This window comes from Erpetoichthys calabaricus, chromosome 17, assembly GCF_900747795.2.
Source record: "Erpetoichthys calabaricus chromosome 17, fErpCal1.3, whole genome shotgun sequence".
NCBI lineage: Eukaryota > Metazoa > Chordata > Cladistia > Polypteriformes > Polypteridae > Erpetoichthys > Erpetoichthys calabaricus.
Genome location: NC_041410.2, coordinates 99,332,578 through 99,359,712, shown reverse-complemented (window position 1 = coordinate 99,359,712; position 27,135 = coordinate 99,332,578). Strand labels below are relative to the sequence as shown.

Below are 27,135 nucleotides of genomic sequence, written 5' to 3'. Positions count from 1 at the left end.
GGTGGTCGAATTCCTCTCATACTTCATGTGCTTCTTGTTGTGGGCACTCCTGGCACTGGGCAGCACATTCTGTAGGACTCAGAGATTCCGGAACAGCCCTCCGGCTCCCTGTGACTGAAGCCAAGTGTGTCTGCCCGCCGGTCTATCCTGACATTCTCCCTGTCCTGAGTGGCATTTGGGAGTTGAGTGTCAGGTGAACTCCAAGAAGGACATCATCACAACTTGACCCCCATATGGCAGTTGGGGGGGTGGAGATGAGCACCCCCTGCCTGCAGGGTCCTCCCTGCACCCCATTTTCAGAGTCTACCTAACCCAGCATTTACTGTGAACCCGGGCCAGGCCCTCACAGGAGGCACTTGTCCACATACCCAGGCACCCAGAGAGAACATGCAGCGGGCACACAGGCTGGCTGAGCCACCATCCCACCCAATAGGGGGGTGCAGAGGGGGCATTTGGTAACCAGCCCTAGCCCTGCAGGGGGCTCCTCAGGCTTCTTCTCCGTTTGTGTTGTTCATTTCCCTCCCTTATCCCACCTCAGAGTGGCATGCCTGTCTGGACTGGGCAGAGCCAAATGCCAGCTTGAATATCTAAAAGATAATCAGAATGATTCATTCTGATGATGAAATGCAGAGACCCCCAGGTGGGCATGGAGTTGAGAACATGGCATTGCAACCCCCTGTTGGCAGCCTGGTCACATGCCCATAACCACTGCCCCACACACAAGTCTTTGAGTTGATTTCTTTATTTCTTCAAGCTGGGCTACAACAACATGAGTACATCTTAAAACATTTACAGTACTAGCAGTAACAGGGCTTTGAAATTCAAAATGAAATGTGAGTGGCAGCGGTGGCACCTGGCCCATTGGCTGTCCAAGGCATCTGACAAGGTGGGCCGCCATTCATCCCCCTGAGACCTCAACATGTGGTCCCCGTGTTTGTTGTGTGATGGCAGGATGCCCATCCATATTTGGGATTTCTGTAGGTTGTGGCCAAATAGGTAGAAACACCTTGGCAAGTAAGGGGTGCCAAGTCTACGAGACCACCATCTTCGTATGCGCGGGGGTGTGTAAGGACAGGCAGGCCAGACCTTCTTGGCAGTTTAGTTGGCATATTACAGAGCCTGCCTGGCAGAAGCTTCAGCAGCACTGATGGATCCCTTTACATGGAGAAGAACCAAAGTTGGCAGCAGCAGCGGGTGGCACACTCATGGTGGTCTGCGGTACTGGGCCTTAGAGTCAAGTCTTGGATTTGAGGGACCATTAGGAGATGTCATGTACTTGGCATACCTCCTTGATTGCCTCACGTGTTTTTGCTGTGGCACGGTCCTCCTAGGTAGGCATCAAGGTGGTCATCAGTGTGTCCTCATTCAGAGTGGAGGTGCTGGCTTTCTTAGCCCCTGTAAGGGGCATCACTCACTCACCCAGTAGTGTGATGGGCATGACAAGGAAGCCACAATGTTGGCACGTTACTACAGGGGTCCTCACTAGGAGGAGTGGAATGAAGTGAAGTGAAGGTGGTCCCCGTGTTGTCAGCAGTCACCCTCCTTGCATGTTCCGATCCTGCAAAATGTCCAGAGTGGGTTGGCATCGAGGTGGTTGTTGGCCTCAAAGCAGCTGATGATGCCCTGCTGCTGTGTTTAAGCCACTAGGGGGCAGCAATTGCATTGGGCACCATTTAGAGCTTGGGGGCCGAGATGTTTCAGATGTTCTGTGAGTGGTCAGCTGGACCAGTGTGCCCACGTAGACCTGGCAAGAGGGGTGTAGGCAGGATGTGGTCTCAGTGCTTGTGCCCACTCTCTCTTTGGGGAGTTTATTGATGGGGGGACCTGATTTGTGGGCATTGGCAGCTTGGTGCAGGTCTTTAGTGGGAGGATGACTACTGTTTGGGCAAGCAGATGACATTTGGGGTCTCTCCTTATACTTTCAATGGGACTCGCGCCATTAGGCTTCAAACCGCTTCTTCAGCTCTGAGACTTTCTTCAGGGTGGGCATGGACTCCTCAGCTGGGCTGCCATCCTGCTGATCTGAGAGCTCCGCTGCTAACCTGATGGTCTGTGACTTCACTTTGTGGGGAGGATCAGCAATGGGGGCCTTGTGGACCTTCTCCTGGGGGGTCTCCACACCACGTTTAATACCATAGAAGCGCGCCAGAGCTGGTCTGTACGTGTCGAACTTCACCTCGGTGGCCTTAGACTGGAACAACGCCACCGTCGACAGGACTCTCGGGGTCCGCAGGTTGGGGTCTCCCACAGGTGGTCTTTCCTCACCGCTGAGGTGTGATGCCAGCTGGGGGGGCTCCTCTTGCTCGGGAGTTATCTTTGGGCAGGGTGCTGCCACCTCTTGGGGAGGCTGATCGCTGCCACCTTCGCCACTCGGCCTCCTCGCATGTCCGGTTGACTCCGGTTCTGCCTGATCCAATCGTGGCGGCTCCTCTGCGTCTTCCTCCACCGTCTGCTGCCCGATCTCCCAAGGTATCCCACTTGTGGAGGAGGCTGAGGGGGATTTCTCCACACAGGTGTTTCCTTCTGCGCTTTTCCGGGTGTTCTCATCCTCGGACACCCCCCGGTCCCACATTCCACTGTTGCGCTTTGAGAGTTTGTCGCCAGCGTCTGACGAGGCTCCGGGCACAGCGGGCACCACCAGCATGTTGGGCGACGGGGGCTCCTTTTCGCTTTTGGCTGGTGGTGGCTCCGAGGATGCGATCTCCTCAGTAGAAGAGGCTTCCAGGGACATCTCGTCCTCCTCCTCGAGCCCCCAGTCCATATCCGTGGTGATGCGCCAGAATGGGGAGGTTAGGCTCTCCTCGCTGGGGGTGATGGATCTCACCTGGAAGTGAAAACACAAAGACGTTCAGATGGGCATCTGGCCACACGGCAGGAGGTTGAATGGCGGCTCGCTTACCCGGCTCACGTAGTCTGTGCTGTCTGAGAAGACATCCAGGCTGCGCGTCCCGTACAGTAGCCCCCTCTCCTGGCTGCTCTGTGTGTTTAGCGTTTCAAAAATCTCCCCCAGCAGGTCCATGTCCCCCGACTTGGAAAAGAGGAAGCCATCGATCTCCTCCAGTGGCTCGCTTTGGGCGTCCAGCATCATCTGCTCTCTGTCGTCGTGGCACCTGAGGATGAATGAGACCCCGTGACTCGGGGGGCACCTGGAGGGAAGCAGCACTCCACCCCACAGGACCCTTTATCTGTTAGCGTCCTGGTCTGCCGAGATAGGAGGTCTACGGGGACAAGTGACTCCGGAAACGAGGATGTCTGGGGAGAAATTTATTAAGGGGGGCCCTGGTGCCCCCTTCAGGACTGATTCCCAATTTGCCCACGCAAGTGCTTCCACTGGTTGGACCTTCAAACACACCTGAGTGGGAATCAAGCAGTAGAGAAGATGATTGGATGTTATGGGGGGGTCTGCACAGCATGCGTGACTGGAGGACATAAGTGGTGGTCTGGCGCCCCCCGGTGGACTCCACCATACTGTAAATCAGTGTTTGTTCGGCTCTGGAAGACACGAGTGTAGAAGATGGATGGATGTTACGGGGTAGGGGGCACAGCCTTCACCAACAGAAAGGACAGTGGCACCCCCCCCAGTGGACTTTCCATCAGTGATTAGTCAGGTAGGCTGCACCTCCTGAAGCATTAAAAGTAATTAATGAATACAGAAGACGAGTGCCCACCACACCACTGGAAAGTTAAGCCTGGCGTAAGGGATGTGCTGGCGCCCCCTATAGGACGGTTTTCTACTTTACATCCCCTCTACCCCCCAGCAGATATCAATGTGATTGGGGGAGCACTGCTGGACCGGTGCCCCCCGGTGGACTCCGTCCCACTTTACACCACAGATTGCTCAGGTCGACTCCACCCAGGAGTAAAGAAGATGGCCGGCTGAGCCCTGGACTTGTAAAGCACAAGCGGCGCCCCCTGCAGGACTCCTTCCTACTTCTCCAGCAACCGTAAGCCCTTAAATGGCTGACTGGGGTTTCATTCGAGGAGTGCTGCGTATAAACCAGGTGGTGGTGCCCCCTGCGGGACTGGTTTGCATTTTACATTGGTGGTCTCCCAGCCCCACCCTCCCAATGCCCTTAACTAGGAACACTTGAGTATAGAAGATGTGCAGAGGAGTGGGACCTGCGCCACTAGACAGTATTAGTAGGGTGCCAGTGCTGTGCTGGCGCCCCCTGCAGGATTTACATTGGTGACTGGCCGGATCACCTCTGCCGTGCCGTAATGCAGGCCGGGAAGAAACAAATTTAGAAGATGGATGAACGTAAGGAGAGGACGTCAGGCCACACCATCAGGAAGTGTATAAATGTCAGAATGGCGCCCCCTGTAGGACCCCTTTGTAAATGACATTACTGACTGCCTAGATTGGCTCTGCCCCCCAGCGGCCTGAACCAGGAATAAATGAGCATTGAAGGAGGAGCAAAGGCTGCACCACTAGCAAGGAGAGCAGAAGTCGGGTACTGGTGCCCCCTGCAGGACTGGCTCATACCGCCCCATCACTGCAGCAATGCCAGGCTGGCAGTGCTATGAGTTTACTGGACAGCGTGTCCAGCACCCTCGCTTCCTCCCTGTTCATGGTCCCAGGAGTGACCTCTCACCTGTCATCACTGTCCAAGTCCAGTCCGCACATGTCGGGCTCCTGTACTGTAGTGCCCTCCTCCAGAGGACTGGTATAGCGTCTGGTGGGACGTCGAGGTCGAGACTGAAACAAGGAGGAGACAAAATCAGGCTGGCTGTATCACATGTGTTCCCCCCAAATATGACAGAGTGACACCAGCAGCAGTGAACGTCAAAGTGAAAGGCACTATATAAAATGACAAGCATCAGTCCTCACCACTGAGCCAAAGCGTGAGCCTGAGCACGGCGCCTCACCTTCCAGTGATCACCACACAGAAAAAGAAAACGAAGTGCATGAGAGTGGGGTTCACTGTGGAAAGGCGCTATATAATCAGACAAACACAAATGATTGGCAATAGCGCCGCGCTCATGCCGGAGTTCGGCCAAAGAGTAAACGCAATGTCGCCCTCTAGTGGCTAAACCGCTGTGACGCACAAAGCCACAGGTTTAACGCCACCGAGCGATCCCGAGCGGCTCATTCAACGGAACACACGTAAAGCGCCCTGGGGTGGCTCTCAGAGAGTCGTTCACTCTGTCAGTAACATGGAAGCGATCGTTCTCTGCTTCTGCTGTGCCTCGGGACAGTTTTCACCGCAGAAAGGCGCTATTTAAAGTTACAAGTATCAGTCCTCGCTACTGAGCCCATGCGTGACCCTTGTGGAGAAACTTCACCTTCCCGCCAGCAATCACAGTGCAGAAAAACATACAGACGAGTGCAAGACAGCTGTGTTCGCTGTGGAAAGGCGCTATATAGAGTTAAATGTGTGTTTGCATGAGGCAGGTCACGGCGGCACACCCAACACCCGTTACCGTTTGTTAAAAAAAATGAAATTAAGATTTCAAAGAGCAGCGCCCAAAATTACATACTTTAAACTCCGGCCAATGTCGCCCTCTTGTGGCTGCGCGGTGTAAGGCACGGATATGCAGTTTCGTCTGCTGCGCTCATCCGCCGTGGGAACCCCGACAAACTCGTTTAACCCTTCAGCGCTCCATTTATGTAATACATTTAGAGCACCTTGTGATGACTTCGGTATGGAGGGCGCTATATGAAATCAGAAGCTGCAACTCTTAGCATTGGCTCTCCGAGAATCATTTACTCCGTTTTAACGTTCCTCCCCCATACTATGCGTCTCTTTAATTCCATCCGGGGGGGGGGGGGGGGGTAAACGGTAACATTTAACATTATACATAGTTATTGTCTGTTTTTCACCTGCATTATTATCATTCTTTAATTTAATATTATTTATTGTATCAGTATGCTGCTGCTGAAGAATGTGAATTTCCCATTGGGATTAATAAAATATCTATCTATCTAATAATAATAATAATTCATTACATTTATATAGCGCTTTTCTCAGTACTCAAAGCGCTATCCACACAGGGAGGAACCAGGAAGCGAACCCACAATCTTCCACAGTCTCCTTACTGCAAAGCAGCAGCACTACCACTGCGCCTCCACATGAAAATAACTGCACCTTTTCACTGAAATGCTTTGAAATTGTCTTCACTGTAGAAAGGCGCTATATAAATTTTCAAGCATCATTTACCACCAGCCCTTGTTTGACACTTCACCTTTAAGTAATCCAAGAAAAACAGAAAGAACGTGCTTGCTATGTAAAGGCGCTATATAAAATAAAATGCGAGTTTACGTCGGCCAGATAACAGGTAGTCTCTCAACGCCACCTAGTGTTTGCAGTAAAAAGGTCAACAGAGAAAAAAATAAAAATGAAATAAAATAATAAAATAAAATAGCGCCGCGTCCGTTCATTACAGCGAGTACCGAATTTCGGACAAGACCAAAATGCAATGTCGCCCTCTTGTGGCCAAGCGGTGCGACGCACAGATTTGCTCTTTTCAGTTCCTGCGCTGATTTCGCCCTGCGACCCCCGACTCACTCATTTAACCCTTCAGTGATCCACTTGTCTAACACTGTGCATGTAGAGCATGTTGGGAGGGCAGACCCCAACACTGCCTTCTCTCCCAGTGTAGTAACATGCCTTGGACTTTTTTTTTATCGTGGAAGGCACTATATAAATTTTAAAAAATCGACCCTCACTCCTAATAACCTGAACACGTCACTTCATCAGCCATAAATGTATAAATATTCAAGTAGGGAAGTAGGCTTGTAACAGCTCCTTTCTGAAAGGCGCTATATGAAATTGCCAGCGCCAGTCCTCGCTGTTTAGGGAATTGTGTGACATTATTGGTTTGCAAAGAGCTTTGAGATGAAAGGCGCTATATAACATTATAGATCTCAGATTTTATCACTTCACCCACCCATGTGATCCTTCACAAGTCACACTTTATAAATACAGAAACGACCGAAGCATATATTTAAAGCATGTGGCCACTGTGAAAGGCGCTATATAACATGGCAGACACATTAGAGACTCTCTGTGTGGCTATCAATGCATTGCTTTACCCCCCCCCCCCCCCCCCAGTGCTCCCACTGTTCAAACACAGAAACTGGTCAACTATGTTTGTTGAACACTTTGGGTGGTTCATACTTTGGAAAGGCGCTATATACAGTCAGTCGCCAGCTCTTGTGACTGATGTCACTCTTTAAAAGTGTAAATGAAAGTGGGCACAGAGGGTAAGGCGCAGATCAGCTGTGGGCACAGTGTCACCTGTCCGAAGTGCTGTGTGATGGGCAGGCGGCTCTGCAGACAATCCGACTGGACCCTCCTCTGGAGCTGCGGGGCAAGCTGCTGGTCAAGGCGCAGAGATCCTCCACGGTGCAGGTGGCGCTCTTCATCCTGTTCTTGAGAAAAAATAAAAGAGCGTCAGCTGAATGGTCCACTGTTGGCATTCAAGTCCTAACACTGGCGTCCAGGTTGGTGAGGGCACATCAAGGGTTTGGAGTTGGGCAGCACTTCTGAGCCTGTGTCCCATTACAGCTCTGACACAAACCAGAACACAGCCTGACTGGGGTACAGGAATCACTGATGAGACCTAGAGCTGCTTAACCCCCTGACCCCCCCCCAGGGTACCCACCACCCTAAAAGAGGCCGAGTGCCCCCAGCTGGCCCACTTCACCTTGTTCCTCAGGCGGCTCTTCATCTCTTTCAATCCCAGCTTGGCATGTCCTTTGGCCTGAGAAAAATTAGAGGGCAAGGTGATTAGAAGATTGGAGGAGTGCCCACTAAACCCTAATGACAGCCTGGGTGACAAAGGCATGATGACAAAGGCCAGGCAGTGCCAACAGTGCTCTGCCAGGAAGAGAAAGGCTTAGACTTTGACACCAAGAGGGTGGACTTGCCTGCCCATGGATCCTATTGACCTGCCACCAGCTTGCCTCCATAAAAAACAGCCCAACACTGACACTGCCATCCTTTGGAGTTGGCAGCCTGGCTGGCATTGAGACTCAGCTGGACACACTGAAGCTTCAGGAAAAGACACGGCTTTGAAGTGCGTCCTGCAGAGTGCCACCTGTGGAGTGGGCAGCAGCAGCCACAGGGCACAAACCCCATGGAAGTGGTGAGAAAGGCATAAACTCCTCCTGACTGAGACATTATGGGCAACAAAATGGGTTGACCAAACCCACCAAGAGCCCACCATTATCTCAGGGGCACTCGACTTACATATTTATAAATATTCTTCACCGTCGGGTTGGCTCTGGACTTCACTGTATGGATCAGCACCCCGCTGCCCTTCTGTGGAGAGAAAGAAGACACTGAGAACAATGGCACAGCGTGCACCAGTAGAGACTGGCATCAGAGATACCAAGTGAGAACTGAACATGGAAATGGTGGCACCACCTAGGGGTGGGATTAGATAGTGCAAGTGTGGATGGAGTGGTGAACTGGGTAAGTTAGGGGGGCACAGCGGTGCAAACTGATCAATCCAAATGGAAGAAGGAGTGGGTGGGTGGGATGGCACAGAGGCAGGGATAGATAGCGAGATATGAAAGGTGCTATATAACAGAAACACGTGAAAGGTGCTGTACCAAAATATTAAAGGCACCACACAAGAGAAAAATATAGATAGAAACACACTATGAAATAAAATGATATGAAAGGCGCTATATAAGACAGATAGATAAGGAAGGCACTATATAAAAATATGAAAGGTGCTATGAAATATAAGGAATTTATAGCTAGAAACATCAATGTGTAATGGACAGGAAAGGCGCTATATAAGACAGACAGACAGAGTGTTGCATTCAGTGAGCAGGAATGGACAGGTGGACTGAGAGGTGCACGGGTGGGCTTAAAGGCAAATGAATTAAGTGATGCCAGGCTGCTAACAGAAGGATCACAGGTTGGCACAATGGAGTGCCCATTGGCCTTTTACCCGGCTGGCCAAGCACATTCTTGACATTCTCGCTACTGTGGGATCAGCTGGCTTGTCCTGACACGGTCGGCTGTTTGAAGTTTGTCACCGGCCAGCCGGCTGTCATGAGACTTGTGACAATTCTGCATATGGAGGCCTCGGCTCGCCATCTTACCTTGAGATTCTCCACAAAATGCTGGCACGACTTGTTTCCACCTGCATGGGCACACAGAGAGTGGCTCCGTTACTGTTACTGCTTGTTCCTCTCAAGGCGCCCCGCTTGATGCCCTCTTTGACGCCTTTAACCCGATGACCCTCACCTGTCTGAAGGCTGCAGCGCGTGATCTCCTCCTCGAAGATGTCACTGAAGCCTTGCCCTGCATTGAGCTTCTCGAGACGATTATCGATGAACTGAAGGAGGCGACAGAGAGAAGGAGCAGTGAGAACAGACACGAGTGCCACTCCAGGGACATCAGGACGTCACCACCCTGAGCTACCTGCTTGAAGAGCTGCAGGTGGACGGCATCCTGCAGGAAGGCCCTCATGCTGTCAGAGCCGTGGTTCAGAAAGGCCTCTTCGTTGAAGGCTATTTGTCCATCCTGAGGAGAAAAAGAGACGTCCGCTTACTGGCACCTTCCAGATGTGGCACCCTAGAGCCCCACAGGTCACCCCTTGACCTCCATCACAGGATTAATGACCACCACACAGAGGACACTATGGACTCACCGCCTCAGCGATCAGCGCTTCCCGGTAACTCCCAAACAGCAGGGCCTGTGCCCGCAGAAATGCCCGTGCTACCCCGTCTCCAGTGGAAGAAGACTGCTTCTTGAGCTTCATCTTTAACTGGGACATCTGAGGAGAGCAGAGGGCACTCAGTGTTACTGCTTTAACTTTTAATGCCAGTGTGGCACCATGTAAGTGGGTTACCCTGTCAATCTGCCATGAGCCCCCAAGCAGACCATCTATGCCACATCCTTGTGCCCTCATGTATGCACCTGCTCACCCAAGCACAAGCATCCTAAGCTTCCAAGTGCACCTCATGGTGTCACAGGTGACTGCTTGACCTCACCGGTGGCTCAGGTCACTTCACACCCCCACCCCAAGTAAGCACTCACGATGTCCATGGGCAGTTTGCTCCGGTCCTGGAAAGGCGACTCCAACATATTGGTGTCGATGTTTATGATGACCACATCATCCAGGGCTTTGCTCCGAACTTTCTACAAATCAGGAGAAACGAGGCCTCAGACATCAAGATGAAGCAAATGGCTGGTCAAGAATGGTCATGGAGCTCCAACCCCTCTTACCTCGATGAGACTTGAGTGGACACCAATCAGGTAAGGCATGGGCGCACTGGGGACAAAGGACGAGGCGAGAGGATTAGCTGAGAGGACAACAGGGGTGGGCCGAGGGGTGGAGGCGGTCATCGGCGGGTACTCACCAGCAGTAGTCCAGCAGCTGTGGGGGGATAACTGGTATGTAGATGTGCTGCCAGTACATAGGATAGAGCATGGCAGTGGAGGCGTGGACACAGGCCGTCAGCTGAGGGGGCAATGGACATGGGTCAGACAGATCATCACAGGAGTGCTGCCTCCATCTACAGGTGAAAGTGGGGAAGTGCAGTCTGGGCGAGGGTGCAGCGCAGTACAATGGCACATCTAGAGGGCACTCACCTGAACAACAGAGTGGGTACAAAGGTGGAGGCTGCGGATTACGACTGGCCCACTAAGGGTAAAAAATGGGGGCCCGTCAGTCCTGAGACCCGACCTCTGTGTAGCTACACACTGGCACCGTGCCCTTTGTGTAATGACTGCTTCTCATTATGGCCGGCTGCCCCTGGAACCCAAGACTTTCATTGGACAAGTTGATGAGAACACAAAGGACCACCGTCTGGGGTCTACGCCTCGGTGTGGTCCACTGCTGACTGTCGGAGCTCTTAATGACCATGATAATAAAAAAAAATGGCCAAAATGCCAATGGAGCCTGCGGGTGACCTGAAAGGCCACACGTAACGACTGGAGATGTAGGATCAGCCGGCCGCTTTCAGTACGAAGTGACCAAGCGAGGCAGCAGCGGTGGACTCACAGTGCTCAGCTTGCAGCTGGTCAGGATGATGCGCCGCTCAAACAGCAGGCTAGCATAAAGGTTCAGCATGTTGTCCACGTCCATGGAGACCACCAGTTCAGTCAGGTTACGCTGCAGACAGACACAGGGAGAGACAGTAATGAGTGGGACCCCCAGAGAGACGTCCTCAGATTTTCACCTCGCATTCCCGATACGCTTGGCATGCTGGACAGAGTGCCCACTTACATTCTCCGGGATGGTGGGCAGACTTCCTGCATCTGGGGCGATGAAATAGGGGAGCTGAAATGGAGAGGAAGACAAGTCAGCCCGACGGTGGAGGGAAACAGCGCATGTATAGCGCCTTTCAAAATAATGACCATTCACCAAAGTCTGCTTGTAACCTTGGTGATGATCTCAAAGACTGGCATGACCCAGTCTCCAGTGCAGGTGACACTGTGTCCAGAAAAGGCACCTGCCAGCCACCATGGGCAGTGTCCCTTACTCACAGAGAGCAGCAGATTGAGAGCACAGATGGTTACTGTCACAGTGACTGGCACAGCCCACACAACACATACTCTACTGGTTACCAGCCCAGTGGCATTGCAAGGGTCTCGTTCTATCCAGTACATGTTGGATGGCTCTAGTGTGGCCTGTCCAGATTTACCAGTGTGTGTCCATCGTGAAGGGATTGGTGAGCAGTTAAAACTGACCAGCATTCACTTCATCCTGGAGAACTTCACTGAGAGAAGAAGAAGAAGAAGAAGAAGAAGAAGAACAAGAACAAGAACAAGAACAAGAACAAGAACAAGAACAAGAACAAGAACAAGAAGACTCAATGATTAATGTCCATCAGACAGTGCTGAGCTTCACTGGTTAGTACTGAGCTCATGCAGATCACACCCACAGATTAGTTTTGAGTTAATTATGGTCAGCATTCCGGTCATCCAGGCCAGCTCTGATGGTAATGATATGGTGGTCATCACCCAGCTGGCAGTACTGAGCTTTACTGATTAGTATGGCACATCTGCTGGTCAGTATCCAGTTAACTTTAGATGCTTGTTAGAAAGGACTGCTAGTTGGTATTGGTTCAAGTTGGGCAGTCCTTCTGGTCAGTGTCCAGCTGATTTGACACAGCCCTGTAGTGTTTGTCCAGCACGTGGTATTGCACTTTGCTGGTTGGTATCTGTGGTGTTCGTTAGACATGGGTGCTGGGCATCATCTAGTTAATGGTGGACAGGCTGAGTGTTCCGGTCATCTCCAGTGGACAGCACTCAACTGATACTCAAGGATGGGGTGGTCAGAAGTCAGTTGCTGGTGTTGTCTGCTGGCTTCATAGGCAGCTAAATCTGACCAAGTGAAGTTCACTTGGCACACCATCCCTGCGCCGTTAACAGTGGGCACAGTGCCCGTGCTCCTTCAGTCTGTTAGCTGGCATTAGTATTTAGGGGTGAGACATGCATTTGCCAGGTGTGAGATGTTTGGACGTGAGGACCGGAGGGCTTAGTGAAACGGTATAGCTGTGCCATTGGCAAAGGTGACAAAGAAGACCACTTGGCCAGGAGCACAGCCATTAGAACAGTAATATTTTGAATGTTGGGTGCCCCTGGAAGTCATCATAGGCCGGTGACTCTGCACGGGGGTGAGGCTTCCCTTTGGTAAGACATCCAAGCCAAGACCCCTCAGTATCGATTAGTGAAGCCGCACTCCACACGTGTGGGGTCCTCACAAAGAGCACAATCACCCTTAATGACACAGAGGGGGCGGCCGCACCGAAGACGCCGGTGGACTGTATGTTTGACCCCCCCCCCCTCCAAAGTCCTGGTACAATGACCTCACCATCTCTTGCTTGCTTGCCAGCCACTCCACTCCATGCAGGATTACTGGGGTTAGTGTGGTTAGGTGTAAACACTCCAAACGAGGGAGCAGGGGTCCCATCACTCACCCATGGCCCGTCCCCAGACAGGCCCTTCAGAGGTCGGTGGTGCTGCTGGCGCAGTTGGGCCCCAGTGGCTATCTGCATCTGCTGGTCCTTGTTGTGAAAACAGAAGGTTACTGGACTCTCATCTGGGAAGACCGGAGGGCTCAGCTGTTAAAGGTGCTGGAACGGCCCCCGTAGGGACTTGTGGGTGCAGCCCCTAAATGCAACCCCATGACTAAATGTGCTGTCTTCTTTACCTGTCTTATAGAGCACCTTTCATGATGAACACCAGTCAACACAATGGCCAGCAGAGGGAGCCGCATTGCACAGAGTGGGATTTGAACCCTGAGCCGCCTGGCAGCGACCCCCGCCGACCTCAGCTGCACTAACCGACTGCTTCTTCTCATTTGAGGTTCTCATTTGTTTTCAACGGTATAATGTATGAACCTGACATTCCTATCATCAACAACGACATGTAGCGCCTTTCACTGTCACACAACTAGGCCATACTTACAAACTGCAGGATGATGGGGTTGCCCTCCTGTGGGACCGAGTGGTCATACAACACCGAAAGCAGCTGCAGCGTCTCATTTTTCTGTGGAGAAAGCAAGCGTGAAAAAGGGAGACGTGTTAATCGTCACCTGGGCAGGTGGGGTGTGCCACATCTTTCTCAGCGATGGTCGTAAAAAGCTGGTGCAAAACATGGGGGTCCTTTGGCTCCTTAATCAACCCTGTGGTTCTCCAGAAAGCCTGTAAATGAAAATGGGGACCGGGGGGGGTCTCTGAAAATAAAATTGAAAAATGTGCGATGGTGTTATAAATTGCCTTTGTGAGGAAACATTGGAGAAGCATCCAGTTAGCCTTCAGGGGGTAGATGGGGGGGTGGGGGGTCAAGATGGACATGTCACTGAAGAACGAGAAGAAAGAAGGGAGCATCTTAAGATCAGGAGGGCTCCTGAAAGTGGGGGGGGGGGGGGGGGCTTACATAGCACACAAGAAAATCAGAGGCTGCGTGTGGCGTCACCTCGGTCATATTGAAGTGTGTGATGGTGACTAGCAGGGCAGTAAGACCGACAGCGGGTCCCCAGAGTGTGTTTGTCACTTTGCTGTTCCCAGTGAACGATAGAAAGGAGAAAGTGAAGTCATCAGTCTTGTTTGGCTCTAATGGTATGGAGGTGCTGTATGGTATGGATTGTTACTGGGATGAATACAAACGTGATGAAGGCGTGTCGGTGACATCGAGAAGATTTCCAGTCCCAGTAGTCAGAGGGAGTGCCCAGGGGACAGACAGTCGGCGCTCAATTCGATTCGCTTTACTGAGACGAGTCCATCAAACTACCCACTTAAGTGACTCACTTCTTCTGACTCATTCGATTCCTCAGGGGGATTCAAGGTCGTCAAATAATGGAAGTCGGGTTTGGGTCCACTGCAAATATATAATGTAATAATTAGATATTTAACATGCTGATAACTCATATGACGTTGTCTTGTTTCAGGACACAGAGAATGAGAGCACAGTTAAAATACAGGATGAAAATTTGATGATATGTTAGAGAATCATAAGTATAATGATTCAGTTCATGAATTGAATGAGTGAGAATTGTGAGACTTGTTCTCAGGTAATTAATAAGTTCAGGAATAAAATGAACGAGAATCGTGAGACTTGTTCTCGGGTAATGATTCAGTTGGTGGATGAAAATGAATGAGATTTCTACAGACTTGGGCTTAGGATAATGATTCAGTTCGAGATCAGATAAATGAGAATCATTTGACTCATTCTCATGTAATGATTCAGTTTGAGAATCTTGAACCCTGTTCTTGGGTAATGATTCAGTTGGAGATCAAATGAATGAAAATCAATTAACTCTTCCTCAGTTAAGGATTTGGTTTTGCAAAACAAATGAGCGAGAATTGTGTATTCTCTTTACTCTTTCACGTGTATTCAGTTCAAATTTGTAGAACTCAGTGAATTGAATGCACTGGGATTGTAAGACTTGTTCTTGGGTAATGGTATGGTTGGCGAATCAAGTGAATGAGAATCGTGAGACTTGTCATAAGGATTCACTTTGAGAATTGAATGAATGAGAATTGTGAGACTAGGTCTTAGAATTTTGATTCAGTTTGAGTTCAAATGAATGAAAATCATTGAACTCGTTCTCAGGTAATAACTGAATGACAATCTTGCACCTTTTTTGTGAGTATTCAGTTTGAATTTGAAAGAAACCGTGAATGGAGTGAATGAGGGTTGTAAGACTTGTTCTTGGGTAATGATCTGGCTAGCAAATGAAATGATCGAGAATCGTTTGAGTCCTTCTCAGGACAATATTTCACCTTAAGAATTAAATGAATGAGAATCGTTTGACTCGTTCTCGGGTAATAATTCAATGTGTAAATCAAATGATCGAGGATTGGGCACCTCTTTTGTGGGTTCCAGTTCAAATTTAGTCCCTCCAGCATGTCCTGGGTCTTCCCCGGGGCCTCCTCCCGGTTGGACATGCCCGGAATACCTCACCAGGGAGGCGTCCAGGTGTGTCCTTGTGAAAGGACACAATGTATAAAAATGCAACATTCATGTTGGTGTACACGAGGTCTAAGGCTACGATTTGGTGTAAAAACACAGACAGCTGCCTCCATTTTCACCTTTCCTTCACACTACCTCCCTGAAAATGAAGACTTTGGAAAACGCTCTCCAGCGGCGTGTAGTTCTGAAAACGTCAGCTTGGTGTTACATTGTGGAAGGATGAAAAAGTTGAATGTGGAAAACATGGAATGCAGTGCTAATCGCACGCTGATTTCTTCAAGCTTATTACATAGCCCTTCCCTGATTGGATCCTGCTTGATACAATGGCTCATTCCCTGATTGGTCATCATTCACAGAAGAAAAACCGTATTCCAACATGGCAGACACAGAGGAGTTGCTTTCCATGGCGTTTGTTGTGCTGCGTACCTGAACGCATCTAAATTGCATTATGTACAGGTTGAATGCTGCATTCGAGTGCAATAGCAAATCATTGACCAGTTCATGTTGTCACCGGCGTCACAATCCCCTCAATGAGGACACGTCCTTTAAGTGTCTGTCGATCTGTGCATGTCCTAAGTAGACAAACATCGGTGTCATGGGTATTTTCGGCCATTTTAGCGTGACAGAGAGATCATTTTCATTTAAAAACACCAGTTCAGTGTGGACGTAGCCTTAGTGTGCGTGTGGCTGTTCTGCATGGCGATGGTCAAAAGTACCAGGTGGTCTGCAGATGGCGCGTTTGTGTGATTTGAGTCGTCTACACATCCTCAGTAATGGCGTCCTGCAGAGTTAACTGACTGCGTATTCCACAGTATCAGAATAGCGTTCAGTGCTCTGGGGCATTAATTAGGACCACCGATCACTCCAAGGTATCTCACACCCTGACTGGTCTCCTCCCTGCACCCCACAGTCCAGACCCACAGGTCACATTTTGTGGATTTTGTCCTGAGGTGAGAAATGCCAGCCCAAAAAATGGACAAAACACTTGGTGATAAAGAACCAAAGAAAACCAACACGGCAGCCAAAACACAAACAGGGGGCAAAGACAAAAGAGCAAAACGAGCCAAAAGACTGAGCAGAACTGAGAGGTCACAACGCAGAAGACCCTGAGTGGGACTGAAAGTCCTCTTCCTAGCTAAACTCAGGTGTTGGGAAGATTCATCTTGGGTGCTCGGCTTATCCAGTAGCCTGGGTGCAAGACCACCTTAACAGCCTGATGATGTCACATACCATGTGACCTCCGTGTCAAGGGGTTTGGACACAGTACCCACATGGCTGCCATCATGAAACAGGCATCCCAAGATGGTGACAGACAAGAGAGAAAAGAAAAAGGCGCCAAGAAAACAGGACATGAAACAAAATGAAATGATGAAGAATGAAAACAGAATGGTAGTGTGATACATGAAATGTGCAAAGAAACGACAACACAAAACTGAGACGTTACAAGAGCACCCGAGGACTGGCACAGGTGCCAGCAGCAGCTCTCACCTGTCCTTTGGTCAGGTAGTCAGCTAAGGAGTTGAGCAGCTTGTAGAAGACCTCGAACCAGGGCAGGTAACTGAAAGACAGAGAAGGGTGGCATTGGTGTCGCATGCAGTGACCGTCTGATGCCCGTCTTCATCGGTGGGCCCAGTCCAGCAGCTAAGGGAGCAACTTAAGATGGCCAGGAGCGGGCAGCCTGCATTGGGTGAGAGGAAAGTTCTAGGCAAGTCTGCCCCATTGCTGCTGGAAGGGTACGACTACCCCAAAGAGAAATGGAGTATTTGGTAGTGGGCAGCTGTTCAGGTTTGTGGAAAAACCGCTAGCTGGTGGGAAAGTGAGTCATGTGGCCAAACAGACAGCTGGTATGGGGAGTGAAGCCTGCTTGTGAAGGGCTGGGGCAGGTAGCAGAGGTGCCAGGCTGTGGACTTACCTGAGGATGCACAGACAGCTCTTGGAGCCGGTGGTGAGGCGGCAGAACCCAAAGCGCTGGTTCCCTTCTAAATCGGTCAAGACGAAGGTGAAGTTCTGGACCACGTGAGCATCTCGTACCCTGGAAGGCACAAATAGGGGACATCAGGTGGGGACATCTCTTGACTGTTACCCGTACTTGATGGCCCAGCACATTATTAGAGGCCAGGTGACCGGTGTGTCAAAGGTCAAACATTTTTCTAGTGTCTTCCACAAAGTCAGGAGTTTGGCAGCTCTAACGTCACTCATTCTTACCTCTCCACGTCATAAGGAAAGCAGAACTGGGGCAAAATCTGCAGTGACTCCTGGAAACAAGAAAACAGGGAACAACTCGTAAAGAAAAGTGCAGGAGGTGAGAGGAGCGAAGAGAACAAGCTGGCATCGAGTTTCCTACCTCATCATTGAAGTCTTCTGGAAACTGCAGTAGCACCTCAGGATCTGGAGAGGGATGACAAAATGGGGGGGGGGGGGGGCAACAAGAAAAGTGTGTAAATATTGCACTGCAGGGGGCGCTCACTTCCACCAAAGACATGGCCTGGAAAGAAATGAAGGTGACATAATAAAGTAAAGTCCCCCAGCACTGACATCCATTTAAAGTACAAGCCTGGCACACTCATTGGTGCCACCGAGAGGAAGACACACACAGTCCATGATATAGAGCCACACAAAGAAGTATGACCATCTCGGGCTGTGATGTCACTTGGATGAAAGACTCAAAAGTCACATCTGGCTGAGCTGAGCGGAACAATGAGATGTGAAACTGGCTGGCATTCAGAACGAGGCCACGAGGCACAATTTACAAGCAGCATTCAAATCATCGGCGTCAAACACAAGCTGCTATTGTCTGGATGTCCTGCTCTGTTGGCGAGGCGGTCGGAGGGCACCAAAGCATCCATGTGAGGACAGCTGGTCACGTCAAGTGCAGAGGTCAGCGTAAACCTGGAGGAGTGAAAGAAAGCAAAGAGCAGCAAAAAGAAGAGCAGACCGCGTCAGGTGAGCCGCACAGACTCCTGCATTTCCATTTATAGGCAGCAGCAGCCGCTCTGCTGTGGGGACGATGTGACAAAAAAAAAAAAGAAAAAAAAGTTCATTTCCTGTTTCTAGCAGGTCCCTCGCTTTGAGGCTCGGTAAAAATAGCAAAAAAAAAAAAACAAAAGAAATGCAGCTCGTCATCTTACTGGTCAGTAGCTGTCCGGAAAGACTGTGAGGAGGGAGGTCAGCTCAGGCCCAACTGGCTGGTCAACTGTTTAACTAGTAAAATAGAGAAGGTGGGGGACACCTGAGGTGTAACTGGGCAGTGATCTTTCTCGACCAGTAAAACTGGGAATGGCAGATCAGCTCGGGTCTCACTGGGTGATGGCTGGGATTGCCCAGTAAAACTAGAAGGAGGGAGGTCAGCTCAGGCCCATCAAGAAAATGACCTGTTCAGTTCAGTAAAACAGAGACGTTGGAGGTCAGCTCAGGTGTGACTATGCAGTGACCCATCTCGTCCAGTAAAGCTTGAAGACACTAGGTCAAGTCAAGTCTAACTGGTCAGTGGGTTATCTTCTCCAATTAAACTGGGAGGTGAGTTCAGATATAAATAAGCACCGAGTTGTCTCATCCAGCAGGTCTCTCTTAAGTACAATCACCTGCAGGTGGAAAGACTCCTTTGATTGAGCCCTCCAGACATCAGTGGGGACACATGACCAGCTTGTCCCCTTGGTGGTCACAACACAAAGTCAAAGCTGCTTGTTAACCTCCACATCACTGATGGTGCACCTTCATGTATAAATATGTGGCCAAGCAAGATTATGTTAGTCCTGCCACCATCCTTCTTCTTCTTCTTCTTCTTCTTCTTCTTCTTCTTCTTCTTCTTCTTCTTCTTCTTCTTCTTCTTCTTCTTCTTCTTCTTCTTCTTCTTCTTCTCTTTTGTCTTTTTGAGATCTGACAACATGCTCACACACTTCATCCATTATGGCAGCACCAGGACAGATTAACGTTTACACACCCCCTACATCCATAACGGAGACTCCAGACCTTGGACATCACACACCTACTGGACTAAAGTGCTGACCCTCCACATACATCACAGCGTGGCCCCAATGTGTCCTGCTTGTCAGAGCAGCAAACAACAATCAGAGGTTTCAGCTAAATCATGTGGCCAGGGTCCCGAGGCTGTGATGTGTGAACCTGAACCCCGTGGTCATAATGAATTCTGCACTGGCCACTGTTTAACACTCACTCAAGACCCTCCATAAGTGCCCACACTGGATCAGTCACATTTGACACCTGGACTGGGTGATGACAAATGAGTGCCATAGCAGCCTCAGAAAGCACTTAACATGGAAAAAGTGAACAGAGTGACGTGAAGACCACCAGGACAGTCAATGCAACAATTCTTTTGGCTATGTGGACAAAAGCTGATTGGCTACTGATAGCTGGACGCTCAGCACAAGAGCCACTCACCTTTATCTTTAGCGATGGGACTCAAAGCTTCAAAGAACCAATAAAACGTTCTCTCAGGATTCTCTCTGAAAGACAAGAAAGAGAGGCCATCATGAGAACCGTTGGACATGGAGATGAGGATGTGACACTCAGAGCTCCTGTGGTTGAGCGATGGTAGCCCAGGAGAGCTGGAGATCAACTTCACACTCCAGACATTCTTCAGCCAGAAGGTGTCAGTCCTACCCTCTGAGACCACCGTCCACCCTCCAGTACACCTCCTAACACGTCTGCTGGGTCCCTGATAAGCTCCCACAGTAGAGTGACCGCTTACAGCAAGGCTGAAGTGACATGCTCTGTCATTAAAGTGACCAAGACCCCAAAGTAGGACATGTGATTTAATTTGAAAAAAGGTGGGTCCTGTACAGGGCGCTCAGGTTGGACTTCTCCATAACCCAGTAGGTCCCTAAAGAGACGACCCTTAGTCCTCAAAAATGCCTGTCAGTGAGGACCCCGTGGTGTCTGCATGGGGCTGCTTTAGAATTTGTCCATTCTGTGCATGGGAAGACAATTAAGTACAACTATGATAGAGACATAGATAAGGAGAATAAATAAATAAATAAATAAATAAATAACATGCCACTCTTTGGCTCAAGAACATCACACCTGGCCTGCTTCAATCTGATTGGCTGCCTTAGTTTGAACTAGGATATAATAGGATGACAAAAACAGCAAAAGCCCACCTCAGAGGGCACTGACTGTAAAGCTGGACCTGAGAGACCAGCAGGCACAAAACGGGGAGCGAAAAGCCCCCAAGCAAACACTGGACAGTATGGGGGGCAGCACTCAGCAACTGGCACAAGGCCAGTGAATTGTGACTTTGGCCCCCATTGGTGAGCTCCTTCATGTCTGCAGGGTAGGTGCACATCCATCATGCTGGAGACGGTTGGTTTATTCCCTAACTACTGCACTGATCCCCTTGTTGTCCCGGTTTACAGACCCCATAGGTTTTAACACCATGTTGTCCTGAATGAGATTTTCTGCTGAAGAAACGGGAATTTAAGCACACTTAGGGGTACCCCTCACTCCTCAGAATATGGCACCCCACCCATAGGTGGATTTCGGGACAGGCACCAGACCCCCCAAGACACCGAAATGGATAAGCAGGGTTGAAAATGGAGGCATTGATAACATGGAAAAGAACATGGACCAGAATAATAATAGAAAATAGTGAAAGAACTGTTGAAACAGCCTGGCACAGTGGAGGAGGAGCCTGGGGTGGCACTCTTGCCAGGCAGATCCTGCCCTCATTTCTATTTACTGCCTAAGCTTATTCATCAATAATCACCAACGTGGATTGTTGTAGCAAGCGTAGCGAGGCCCAAGTGGAGAGAGCCTGCCATGAAGAGAAGATGCCCGAGGAGTCGCTCGACTATATAGCGCCCTTCCCATCTCCCTCTCTTTTCATCTTCTATATATTGCCTTTCTTATTATCATCTGTCTTGTATATAGTGCCCTCCCTATACTCTCTCTTACTCTCTCTTGCATTATATTGTGAAGATGAAATGGAGAGCCCCCTGTTGAAGGAGGCTGCCCTTGCAGTCAGAAGCCCACCTGCCCTTAGACTGACAGCCATTCTCCTTTAGCTTGGCTGGCTGTCTCCACACTCTGAGGGCAGTGGTCCAAGTTCCTGTCCAGCAGCTCCAAGTGAGGACTAAGTTAACCAGACTTCTGAATATGAATGTTTGCCCCATCCACCCTCCACAACTCCAAGACTCATTGAAGGTCCCAGACACTCTTACACCTTTTTTTTTTTTAAGAGAAACAAAGCTGGGCAGGCAAGCTGGCACAGCTGGTAGAGCTGCTGCCTCCCTTATTAGCTGCATCAGCTGACTGGCTTGGTGTGTCCTAAAGTGGACGTCATGTCGTCCGGGGTTGGCTTCTGTGCTGTGCTAAACGCTGCTGAAGGAAGAACTTCAAATCATTGGGCAGACTAACAGAAGTCCCGCCTGCCCACCTTCTGTATTATTAACAAAAGCCCCCAGGTGTCACCAGGCAGCAGATATTTGCATCTTCGCTTCTTCCTTGACAATGACAGTAACGATGTCTGAGACAGAGGAAGCCGACTTTGACGTCAGATGCTACTAAAGCAGAGCGGAGATGTGGGCTTAGCAGGCAACCCGTTTCCTGTTGTCAGCCGTGGTCTGGTGCTGTGGTGACAATGACAGCACAAACCTCATTTTATATAGTGCCTTTAGACATTTCCAAATTGTCAGTAGGCTATGATTTAGAAATCACAGACCCTAGAAGATTGGGTTTGTGCTCCAGAGGTGTGTGTGGGGTGTGGGGGGGGGGGGGGGGGGGGCACTTAATACAATCAAACAAAAGAGAAAGGCCGCAAGAGCACATTCAAGCTCAGTGTGGAAAGGCACTATATAAAGTACGGCTTGATTCTATCATTAGTCATTTGCTAACATGGGGAGTAGTGCCCGTATCTCACCGGAGAACGCAGAGCCCATCAGGCAAGAGGGGGCACCACTGCACACCTTTTCATCATTTTTCAAGCCATGTTTGACCTCCTGCTGTTCTTCTGGAATTCCATGTGAGACGCCCTGAGGTGTGAGAGCCACCCTAAGATCTTATTAGCCAATCAGTGGACAGCAACCCTTTGATGGACAGCGGGTCTCTCCCAATGCCATGTGGTGGCCAGCCCTTGACGCACACTCTCATGAACGCTTGGGTGACCATCAGGCCATTCCACTCTCTGATGAGCAACAGAACACTCACACTGCCAATGACAATTCAGTGGATGGCCATCAGTAGGCATCTCTTGACACTCAATCTCGTGAGCACTTCCTGAAACTTAACATCAAACTGAGACCACCTGCCCACTCAATAGGACACAAACTGCAGGAGACTCCCGATGCCATTAACCATGTGGTGGCCAGCCCTTGACGGACTTCAGTGACCCAGAGGCCATTCGAGATGTTCTCTGTTCTTTGACAGACAACAGGACACTCACATTGCCAATGACTATTCAGTGGACGGCCATCAGTAGGCATCCCTTGACACTCAATCTCGTGAGCACTTCCTGAAACTTAAAGTCAAACTGAGACCACCTGCCGCCCACCACTATCCATCTTACTTTCTCTTTAAAGTCCAAAGAATGTGCCAGAGCGCCATCTCTTGACCGTGCTGTTTATCTCTGATGGTTGTAATGGTGACCTCAAGACAGGTCACTACTGACCCACTGAAGTGGCACACCACCCTCCATTTTAGACTCCTACCTCCACTTTCTCTTTGCTTTGTGTAGGTTTCTATTCAGAAAGGCACTATATCAACACAACTTGTTATTATTATTAAGGCATTGCTGTCTCCTTCTGTCCCAAAAAGGTGGCCTTTGACCCCAAAGTTGTTTCTGAATGCCTATAGGCGGCCGGGGGGATGCTTTCTGTTCAGATTCAGCGATGGCAGCAATGGCAGGTGCTGCCCGGGTGGAAGGAAGTCGCTGATGTAACCACAGGGCTGCAGGCCCAAAAAGAGATGCTGAGCTCACATAGAAGACGGGCAAAGACAGCGGCGGTGGTGGCACTTACTTGATCCTGGAGCCCATGTTGGCAGCCCGTCCTCACGAGCCCATTGGCGTGGTCGATCGGTCGGTCTGTGTAACTGTCCGTGGCGTGCCGTCAGCGCGGCGGGCTCATCTTTGCTGCCTGTCGCCTCCGGAGCCTGTGGTGGCTGCAGACTTCCTGTGTGCTGCCTTGAACAGTCGAGGCGCGGTGACGATGGCCCATCTCTCTCTCTCTCTCTCTCTCTCTCTCTCTCTCTCTCTCTTTTGCGCCATTCTCCCTGCCGTACTCAACACGCTTTGCCGCTTTGTGTTTTACGCCACAGGGACGCCTCAGCCTTCTCTTTTTTTGAGGCTTATTCAAATGCGCCATTTGCTTCTTCTTTTTGAGCCGTGTGAGCTCACATTTCAGGAGGAGCACTTCCTCTCTGCTTTGCCAGCTGAAGGCCTGCCTTCCATCTTTTCCTATGAAAAGACGCTATATGTGGCAGAGGTGGAGCAACTGACTGAGTGTTGTACAAAGCCACTCGATTATGTGGGCACCCCTAAGACACCTGTGCCATGAGAGCAAACAGGGCAGCAAGCAAGGAGTGCTGCAGTCAGGTCATGGTGCCTGACTGACAGAACCTGAGAGCACAACCTGAACGAGATGAGGAGTCCAATATGGGGTCAACTCAAGAGATGGGGCCAGGACCAGGACTGACATCGCTGCACCAGGCCAAAGCTCCAAGGTCAGCACTAGGCATAAGCACCAGGTCCAAAACAGGCATTAAGGCTGATGTGGCCCATAGCAGTAGACCATGAATGGCACCACTGGTGAGACTGGGCAGATGAGGTGGGACAGAGGTACCAGAAACTGGGCCGAGACCAGAGGGCCTGACCGGCGAGATGGCCCTGTGACAGCAGGACAGAACACGAGGGCTACGAGGACCCGGGCCAAGTGCAGTGTGGAGCTCTGGGCCAGGACCAGTCCAAGTCCAGCATGAGGACAGAGGGTTAATGGGCTGCCTCCTGGCTCAGGTGGCTTTTCTTTTTATGGATTCTTCTCTTTGTCTTCTAAGTTTTATTTTGTGTTTTATTCCTTCTGGTATGTTGTCTCTTCTCAGTGAGTACTGTTTTGTTTTTTCATTACTTTATATTACTACATACAGCACTGTTGGTTTTGTATTCCTAAGGGATGGAGACATTTGACACAGAGGCTTCGGCACTGGTATCGCTTTGATGAAGGACACTGTGTCGACGCTCCATTACCGTAAGACTAATGACATCTGAACCTTCAAATGTCACCAAAGCTCCGGTGGCACTCTGACTGCTTCGAAGCTTTGTGTTCCCCAAAAAAAAGTGTCATGGGCTAGGAGCCCCAAAGCACATCATAAACATCCACTAGAGGGGGATATCACCGGCAAACCCCTGCTACTAATATGGCCAAGCACTGAAACCTTGTAAAATAAAAGATTTATTCTTAAAAAAAAAAGATTACCATTCACAGTGAAGCTCCACGGAGCACAAAGGCAAAGTGGAATTGTGTGAAACAAAAGTCCAACAGCGTCCCAATGCTGAATCTGACAGCAGAAAGTGGAAAAACCAGGGATCTGATAATTCACAAAAATCACAATAAACACGAGTAACACTCACCAACTCCCTAGAGCATTCATGTGAATGGGCAGGAACTGTGCGAGACCCTCTGGATATAAAGGACAGCTGCTGGCGATGACTGACTGGTGGCCCACCCACAAAACACGTGGATCATAACAAGGATGGCTTATACACACAGACGTGACCAAAATAAAGTATGATGCCCATGACCGACATAAATCAAAAATGGACACAACATGAATTTGAACCCGAAAGTCCCATAAAGGGGCTGTGAAACAACGGGCTCTATTTTATAGGGAGGCGATACTCAAGTAAACATGGAGTTCAGAAGTGTGGAGCTTCTTATCTCATGCTATGCCGTTCTTCTGTTCTGTGGCTTCTAACGTGTCATCGATACTCCTGCCTATTGCCTGCCTATTGTGCCCCCTTCAACAAGCTCATTCCTAAACCCCGCCATGATCCTCTTTACCCCTTTATAGTGATTCCCCAAACAGTGATGGAATAAAGTGAATCTGTCAAATTGTTTCACTACAAACGTGATATAGTCCTCACACAATTATCAATCAGTGTAGCGTCTCGCCGATGAGTGCCAACGTGATTCTTGTTGTTTACTATGGCATGATGCAGCCTGGGCAAGAGTCCCAGCACTCTTAGCTGGCATTCCATCATACAGATGAGCCACTTTAGTGCCCACTGCAGATGAGAAGCCTGCCAAAGTCGCAAATGAATTCCGTCCACTGCATCAGCAGCGAGGGGCACTGTGAGGATAGTGGGAGACCTAAACGAGCGAGGGGCCATTGGCACTCTGTAAAGGTGCGCACTGGCATGATGCTCTCATATTCATAATGGCAACAAGTTACTTCTTTCAGAAAACACCTTTAAACATTATTTTATTGTAAATAGTTCTTGTTTGACAACATGTTTATAATACATTTAAAATGAACACACAGAGCGTTCTTAGACTGCCTGATTGAAACTCCACAATCAACAAAGGTTTGTGTGTGTGCTTCTTCTGCAGGCTCCAGCAAGCTCATGGCTGCTATAATTTCTGTCGACCACCAGATGTCGCCGTTTTTGAAGCTTCAAAGCTTTTATTTGGCAGAATCATTAAGAAGCTTCACGGGGCTTTGCTTAGCCATCACTAGGATTTATCAGTTCTGTGGCTCGTCCTTATTATGCTGAGCCTAATGGGTGGGGCTACTTGTCACTACAGCAGTGGCTCCACCCCCAGGTCTATATAAGCCTCAGCACTAAGGCGGAAGGTGCTGACTTGTGCTGAGCTCCCGTTGGGATTACCGACAGCTTTTGCTTTCTTTAGGTTTTCCTGTTTTGATGACTTTTTACTGTTGATTTGTTCTTGATTTTTACATTTTTTTTTTGTTTTCAAAACATCCAGTCTTTTATGATACTCAGTAAGGACGGTGACCTTATTCTAACCCCAGGCCACAGCCAGTTATGTATTCATTTTAAATGTCTGTATGTCCTTGTCATTATTGAGTGTTCTGTTTTTGAGTACTTTCTGTTATGTCTCTCTTATGCTCTGCCCTTTTACTTTGTGGGTGGGGCCTCTGTGATGTCACCGCCGCTGGATCCTCCCTCTGCCTTTATAGTCCGGCCAGAAGAAGGATTCAGCAGTTGAGCATGCAGTTTGTGAAAGAGACTTTCTCTCTCCCAGTATTGTTTTTTTGCTGGACTTACTGGTTTTCTCTTACAGATTTTGGATTTGGACTGGTTGGCTTCAGGATTGCCTTCCAGACAATTCATTTCTTGTATTTGTAAAGATTACAATTTGGAATTGTGTTTCACACTTTTATGTCCGTGGTGTGGTGATTTTGCATGCAGACATTTTGAACTCCCCTTGTTTGGGGCCTGCCTGGTCCGGCAGAAGCCAGCAGGTGTTATTTGGGGCCCGGCTGAGTTTAGGTGAGCTTCTTCTGGGCAGGTCAGTAAAGGTCCTGGCCAGCTTTAGGGGTCTTTCAGAGGTCTTACACACCAGTTTGACATTTTTAGAACCCCAAATCACAACACTGCCTACTTACAAGATCACTTCATCCTTTTCAGAATTCAGATGGATGACTCTCATAAGTCCTGGCACAATGTGCTATGGATCAATAAGCTAGAAGCGAAACTTTGTAGACCCCATTAAGCTTGGAGCAGTGACAATGCTGAAGGTGAAGAAAATGGGAACTGGTGAAGGTACTTCATTGTGTTTTT

The 27,135-nt window shown here is 49.6% G+C and overlaps 1 protein-coding gene across 2 annotated transcripts; it reads right to left on the bottom strand.

Moving 5' to 3' along the window:
* Positions 1-707: 707 nt before the first annotated feature.
* On the bottom strand, positions 708-23,662 carry dennd1c (DENN domain containing 1C). 2 transcript variants are annotated; one of them, XM_028822914.2, is made up of 23 exons: positions 23,354-23,662; positions 19,782-19,846; positions 17,728-17,771; positions 17,589-17,638; positions 17,296-17,415; positions 16,872-16,941; positions 13,377-13,457; positions 12,887-12,973; positions 11,191-11,244; positions 10,966-11,076; positions 10,322-10,422; positions 10,188-10,233; positions 9,999-10,100; positions 9,610-9,735; positions 9,381-9,482; positions 9,204-9,294; positions 9,059-9,099; positions 8,193-8,264; positions 7,648-7,704; positions 7,239-7,367; positions 4,593-4,696; positions 2,900-3,110; positions 708-2,824 (listed from the first exon to the last, which is right to left on the bottom strand). In XM_028822914.2, the coding sequence occupies exons 1-23, from the start codon at positions 23,368-23,370 to the stop codon at positions 1,940-1,942; spliced, it is 2,766 nt and encodes a 921-aa protein (XP_028678747.1). In that variant the 5' UTR covers positions 23,371-23,662; the 3' UTR covers positions 708-1,939. The 2 variants fall into 2 exon arrangements, with proteins under 2 accessions (XP_028678747.1, XP_028678748.1); XM_028822915.2 differs by lacking the exon at positions 12,887-12,973 and having other exon boundaries at positions 710-2,824; positions 23,354-23,658.
* Between the last annotated feature and the right edge of the window lie 3,473 nt (positions 23,663-27,135).